Below are 6,951 nucleotides of genomic sequence, written 5' to 3' on the forward strand. Positions count from 1 at the left end.
AGTATATCTAAAGAAAAATTTATAAAGTTATGATAGATGGGTATTTAAACATACTTTTATGAATAAAACTAGTAAAAATAAATACGAAATTTAGATAATGTTAAAACTTTGTAATAAACTCCTTGTTTATAGTACAACGTTTTCATTAAATATTTAAAGTTTAATGTTCATAATTTTAAACTTTACTTTTTAGAGATACAAAATGGTGTTACGCTGGAAAAAACAGCGGATGGTGGGAGTATGACGTCACAAGTACAAAAATAATAGAAAAAGCTTGGCGAGACAAAAGGTCATCGGTGGCCCGGAGCTGATCAAAGGTGTGGCCCTCAATGCCTTTGAAAATTAAGCTGTTACTATATGCCCTTAAATTTAAAACTAGCTGCTGTTCTTTTTGAATATATACCATAACTCAGTTATGTTAAAACCAAAGAAAACTTTTTTGTACAAGATGACTATTAATTATGATTTCTCAAACACTCATGCATTTACAGGTATTTTAAAAACATTCCTTCAAATACCGTTGCTTGTGCATAACTCTTTTCATTTTACAAATGACTTTAGTAGCATGTTGATTTTTAATTAACAAAATAAAGTTATTACTATCCTAGAAACGTAACAAAAAATTAAGTTCTATGTAAATAAATTACTACTACTAAATTAGTTTACCGAGACTATTTATAAACAAGAAGAGTGTTATTTCAATTGCTTTGCAGCCAAAATATATTAAAAAAAATGTCTGAAGATGATATAGCTGCTTTAGTTGTAGACAATGGATCAGGAATGTGCAAGGCAGGGTTTGCTGGTGATGATATACCAAGAGCTGTTTTTCCTTCTCTTGTCGGTAGACTTAAACGTCAGGTAATTATTGTGTAACGGTAATTATTTAACAGGTAATTATTGTGTAAATTGTTGTGTAATGGAATCCATTCATTTACATAGCTTTTAATCATGTTCTACTAGCTGACATTACCAGTCTCATTGGACAGTAACTTTCGTCATGTTTTACTAAAACATATCATTTTCTTAATTGACAACCTCGTGCGTGGTACTAGGCTTTTTTTTTTTTCTTCTAGCAAAGGTTATATGTTAATACAGATGCATGTTTGTCTTTATTTTATATACCAGAGTGCTTTGTCGTAATTACTGGTATGTCAGTTTAGATTAGAATCCAGTGCTTTTAACTTATATATGTCATCTAAGTTTCATTTATTGTTATGATTTTTTACCTTTGTACACCACAGTTGTGGAATTGAAATGTGATTTATATTGATTTAAGTTAATTTAAAAACTTTTATTTCAAAATATGCTTCAAAAAACTAATTTTTTTATGAAAAAGTTATTTATTTTAGGTAGTTATGGAAAAAATAGGTCAAAAAGACTCATATGTTGGTGACGAAGCCCAAAGTAAAAGAGGCATCCTCAATTTAAGATACCCAATCGAGCATGGAATTATTACAAATTGGGATGACATGGAAAAAATCTGGCATCACACCTTCTACAATGAACTTCGAGTTGCTCCTGAAGAACATCCTGTTCTTTTAACTGAAGCACCTCTAAACCCCAAAGTTTGTAGGTTTTTTAAAAGTGCTTTGATCATGTAAAAATTATTTTCTGCAAAGTGCTCATTGGAATAGCTTTTAATTTTTAAAGCAGATTTAGTAACAGCAAAAACTTAGCACATAAAAAAAACTGTCGAAGACAAATTTGTCGAAATTATCCATTTTTCATTTAAAGGCAAATAGAGAAAAAATGACGCAAGTAATGTTTGAAACTTTTAAAACTCCAGCCATGTGTATTGCCATCCAAGCTGTTTTGTCTTTATATACTTCTGGTCGCACAACAGGTTTCTTTTTTAAAAATATAATAAGCTGCATAAAATTGTTAAATTTTTAGTCTTGATTTTGTAAAACTCATTATTAAAACATTGTCTACTATATCAAAAATAATTCTGTTTATGGAAAGTTTAAAAAGATTTTATGTTTATATCATGACCATTTATATATTTGTTTGTACAATTAACTAAACAGGAGTTGTTTTTGACTCTGGTGATGGCAAATCTCACACGGTACCAATTTATGAAGGGTATGCACTTCCTCACGCCATACTTACTCAAGATCTTGCAAGTAGAAATCTCACTGAATATCTCATGAAGATCCTTGCAGAAAGAGGTCACTGTTTCACCACCACAGGTTAATAGTTGTTTTGATATAGTTTCTCTAATTTAAATCATTTGCTGAAAGTTAATACATTTTTGCTCAACTTTACTCTCTAATCAATAAATACTTTTTTTTTTATTTAACAGTTCTCTCATGATAGTTAATGCTTGTTATTTTAGCTGAACGTGAAATAGTTCGTGACATTAAGGAGAAGTTGTGTTACATAGCACTCGATTATGATCAGGAACTTGCAACTGCAGCTGCTAGCAGCCGTTTAGAAAAAAAATATCAGCTACCAGACGGAACAGTATGTTTACATAGTTCATTCAACTGCTACTAACTCATATGATTACTTTGTTTAGTTTAAATTTTTTCTGACAAATAAACAAGATTAACTTTATAGTTTTACTTAAACTGTTCAAAAATATCTTGTAAATTTAATCAGAACTAAATAAACATGTTCTGCTTATTTATAGGAGATCACGATCGGAAATGAGAGGTTCAGGTGTCCTGAAGCGATGTTCCAACCGTCCATGCTTGGCAAGGAGTCTTGGGGAGTTCATGAGACCATGTACAATTCCATAATGAAGTGCGATTGTGACATCAGAACAGATTTGTACGCCAACGCCGTCCTATCGGGAGGAACTACCATGTTCCCTGGTTTGCCATAACACCTTTTCATTCTTTTTAGATATATCTGCTGTATGAATTTTTTAATCTGCTTTCACTTATTTAGAGTATATGTAGCTATGTCTTTTTTATCAAAGTTAGAAAACTATTGATTAGACTTTATAGTAAATAAAGCTTCATATCTGTTTTTAAACTTTTAAATAATAAAAAAACAATATTTATATAGGCATCATCAACAAAGTTGAGATGTTTGCGCCATCAACAATAAATGATGAAGTTCACTACACGACCAACAACAACAGCGTCCGAGACAACCTACGACCGGTTTCGTCTCATCAGGCAGGCATAGTCGCGAGAAACAGCTGTTGAGATCTTATCAAGCGGGCTTCAGTACAAAGTACTGAAGCGACCGTTTGTGGATTAAGTTGAAAAAATTGACACAGCTAAATCATTCACAGCCAAACGTCTCCGAAATTGTCAGCTTATTGTGAGATTATAGTCTTTGCAATTAAGTCCTTATAGGTTTGAGTCCTCATAATGACGAAACCGGTCGTAGGTTGTCTCGGATGCTTTTGTTGTTGGTCGTGTGGTGAAGTTCATCATATATAAGTGATAGAAAAGTAATTCTAAATAAAATAAAGTTTCGTTTAACCGTGCAGGTATCGGTGAAAGGATGGTGAAGGAGTTATCCTCGCTCGCTCCATCAACAATGAAGATTAAGATAATCGCTCCTGCGGAGAGAAAGTACTCCGTGTGGATCGGAGGCTCCATTCTCGCATCGCTGTCCACATTCCAGCAAATGTGGATTTCTAAACAGGAGTACGACGAAAGCGGGCCTTCCATCGTCCACAGTAAATGCTTCTAATTTTTTACAGCGTTATTTGATAATATTCACATTGATACTAGTAATTTATAGACTTGCTCTTTATTTATCAAATTGTTATCCCGACTTTTAACATTTCTTTAAAATTAGTAGGTATGAACATATAAATTGCGTCAAAAGAACCTCTTTTTTATTCAAACAATGTTTCATTTCGTAAAATCGAAATATGATTATTGAAAGTTATTTGTCTAGTTAGTTTTTTTTAGTTGTGATCGATTGTTTTTCAACATTTTTATTATTGTGAAAAATTTACAATACAAGTTGCGTTGACAAATATTCTTACTAATCACTTTATTGTTTTTTTATTTAAAGCCTATATACGAGATATTTACTAATGTTATAGTTGATAGTTTTTGGAAGCTAATACTTTTTCAACAAACTATTAAAGAAGTTAATAATGTAAACCTTATGTAACTTAATCTTATTTCTAGTTTTTGAAAAGGAGAGATTTCTGTGAACTGTGTTTAACAAATTATATAAGCACTATTTAAAACACTAGACGTGGTAAAAAAAAGTCATATAACATTGTTTTTATGATATTCTTCGCTAATAAAAAGTATATTTAGTTTTGATTTATAAATTATAAAGATAACCTGATATGTATAAACAACAATTATTATTTAAAAAACTTTAATAATCTACTAAACTTTATAGCAAATAAATAGGTTTTGTTAACGCTTGTGTTTTCAAACTAAAAAATAATCCATGACTTCTGTAAGTAAATAAAAAGTATCATATATAAAGTAGTTGTATGAGTGTTATAGGGTAGTTCTTCATAATATTTTAAAAAAATTCAAGCTTACTATTATTTTAATTTGTAACATAATAGCATCATAAAAAGTATTTTTAATTTTTAATAGACTATAGTTTTTGTAATATGTTGAAGTTACAATACTCTAAAACGGGATTTTCTAAATTGGGTAATGAGGCCCCTTTGGGAGAACTTTAGAAAGTTAGGCGGCCATAAGCTGTAAATGGGTAAAAGGGAGGCCTTGACTAGTAAAAAGGCCAAAAGGCCATAAAATTAATCTTTTACCAGATATTTTGGAGTTCACGATGAAGACCAAAAAAAAATTTTTAGGAGTATTTAAGAGTAGTTATAAAAATTACTTTATATACTACTAGAAAAAATCTTGCGCACAGTAGATTTTTGAGAATCTTTATTGGATGGGGCATTACTTATCTTTTTTCTTAAACTAGTTGTTATGAAAAGAAGATTGGGAAAACTTAATCTAAAGTGACAATTTTTTATGTGAATTTAAAACAACAAAAATACGAACGAACCGAGCAAATATGCTAAATTTAATAAAAAACCGTGTTTTTATTCCTATCTTAGGTGGCAGTTATGTTTAAGCTTCTAAATGTTTCAGGGTTAAATAGTGGAAATAGATATGCACTTATTCAACTAAAAAAATATAGATAAATGTATCCATAAGGTAGTGAACGTTCCTTTTGTTTTTATTATTTATTTTATTTTTTTAAGTTTTTCATAATTGATAATTTTTGAATTTTATACACTTAAAGAAGAATATCTATGAAAAATGTTTCCGTATCAATAAGTTATTAAAAATACTACTAAGTAATAAAAGATAACTAGAAGTTCAAAACGATAATTTAACTTCATCTAAGGTTGTAAGTGTATTAAAATTAGATAAAAATTTTAATTAAAAACACAGATGAAAGTTATTCCATTATTGAAATTTTCTACATACATTTAAGGTTTTTTAATAAACAGTATCTAATTTATTTAACTCATACGTAAGGATGTTTTAGCTTTCCTTTAGTCTTTAAGTAAAAAATAAATTAGTATGTACTTACAATCTTTTTTAACTCACAATTTGTGTTTTTTTAAAGTATTGAATTTGTTATAGTTTATAGCAGAGACGGCAAACTAAAGCCTTCAGGCCTATTGCGGCTATAAAAAGAAATACATGTGGCCCGCGCGATGTACTTTTTAGCTAATAAAATACTTTTTTTTTAATAAATTTTGTATACTTTGTCACGCTTTTTCGTTAAAGAAACTATTTTTGATGATTACTATAATTATCTTAAGTAATGAAGTCCCGCGGAAGACTTTTTTTTCTACACAAATTAGCCTGTGATAAAACTAAAACTATGGTTTTTTTAGATTTTGTAAGGTATAAAACAATATGTGATTTGGTCAAAAGTTTTCTAGAAAAAAATGAAACCCTGGGACTTGTAAAATTGTTCAAAAACTGATTTTAAAACACTTTTGATTTGCTAAATTTGATTAAAAATTATATTTTTATATGTGCTCCGTTTGTAACAATAAAATTGACAATACATACTTATTACCAGAGGCGTTTTTGGACTGGTTTCCTGTTTTCTGTGTGACCCCTAAAAACTGAAATAAACATAATAAAAATACGATTGTTATATGGTTTTCTCTTACAATAGTTTACTGACAACTAATATTTATATGTAAGTTTATAACATCAAGAAAAATTAAGTTTATATTTTTTTAAGAACTACGTCAAGAATCATTATAAAGTATAGATTATATCAAGAATGTATTTTCAATTTATAAAGTTGTGTTCCTCTGTATGCTTTGAAAATACGTACACTGTAGTTTGGGAAATGATTAAAACAAACATTAAATCCTAAAATTTACTCATTATTTTACGAATAACTAGTATTATTAGTTACGTTCAATTACATATTTTCCAAACAAGTTATAGAAGAAAAAATTTTCAACCAATTCATTGACTGAAACAAACTTGTTTTTGTTTAAATTTTTACCAAGTTGAAATGATAAACAACTAGTCTTTGAAAAGAAAGTTTTAGAAACAAAAATTAAAACCAAAAGATATATTTTGCCACTTATTAGAAAAAGCGGTCGTATAATTTATTATTGTAAACTAGTAGTATTTTAAAATAAAATAAATAGTTTCAAGTGTTGACTTAGTTACTAATTTCAGGTGATTATTTAATTTGCTTACCAAAATACTTTTTTAAGGCGGCAGTTCATACGCTTATTACCATCTTACAGTATAAAATGTCTTTTTCGTTTAATACTTTGGTAATCTATATTAAAAAAGCACAGATGTATTTTTTATTTGTATTGAATTGTTCTTTATTTATTTGTGGTTTAAAAAATCTACTAAAATGTAAAAGTACTTATGCTATTTTTGGTTTGCTTGTTTTGTATGTGCAAAGAAAACACTTTTCTATAATGTAACTAGTAAAAAAAAACTGCCTTTTACAATTGAGCGGTCTTTTGACTTAAAATTAAAAACTATGTACATACTTTGCTGCGTAGCT

The 6,951-nt window shown here is 28.9% G+C and overlaps 1 protein-coding gene across 1 annotated transcript; it reads left to right on the forward strand.

Moving 5' to 3' along the window:
• The first annotated feature begins 729 nt into the window (after positions 1-729).
• Positions 730-3,654, forward strand: LOC145831636 (actin, cytoplasmic-like). The gene is made up of 7 exons (XM_082938945.1): positions 730-858; positions 1,350-1,565; positions 1,735-1,843; positions 2,028-2,189; positions 2,336-2,463; positions 2,633-2,816; positions 3,446-3,654. Exons 1-7 carry the CDS (start codon positions 733-735, stop codon positions 3,649-3,651), a joined length of 1,131 nt encoding a protein of 376 aa, XP_082795071.1. The 5' UTR covers positions 730-732; the 3' UTR covers positions 3,652-3,654.
• Positions 3,655-6,951: the final 3,297 nt, after the last annotated feature.

This window comes from Thalia democratica, chromosome 3, assembly GCF_965202585.1.
Source record: "Thalia democratica chromosome 3, ktThaDemo2.hap1.1, whole genome shotgun sequence".
NCBI lineage: Eukaryota > Metazoa > Chordata > Thaliacea > Salpida > Salpidae > Thalia > Thalia democratica.

Excerpts from the sequence above, each read along its gene's own strand:
- LOC145831636 (XM_082938945.1), top strand. The coding sequence starts at position 733 with ATGTCTGAAGATGATATAGCTGCTTTAGTTGTAGACAATGGATCAGGA. Across the intron at positions 2,190-2,335 it reads TCACTGTTTCACCACCACAG|CTGAACGTGAAATAGTTCGT; the intron begins GTTAATAGTTGT and ends TTGTTATTTTAG. Across the intron at positions 2,464-2,632 it reads ATCAGCTACCAGACGGAACA|GAGATCACGATCGGAAATGA; the intron begins GTATGTTTACAT and ends GCTTATTTATAG.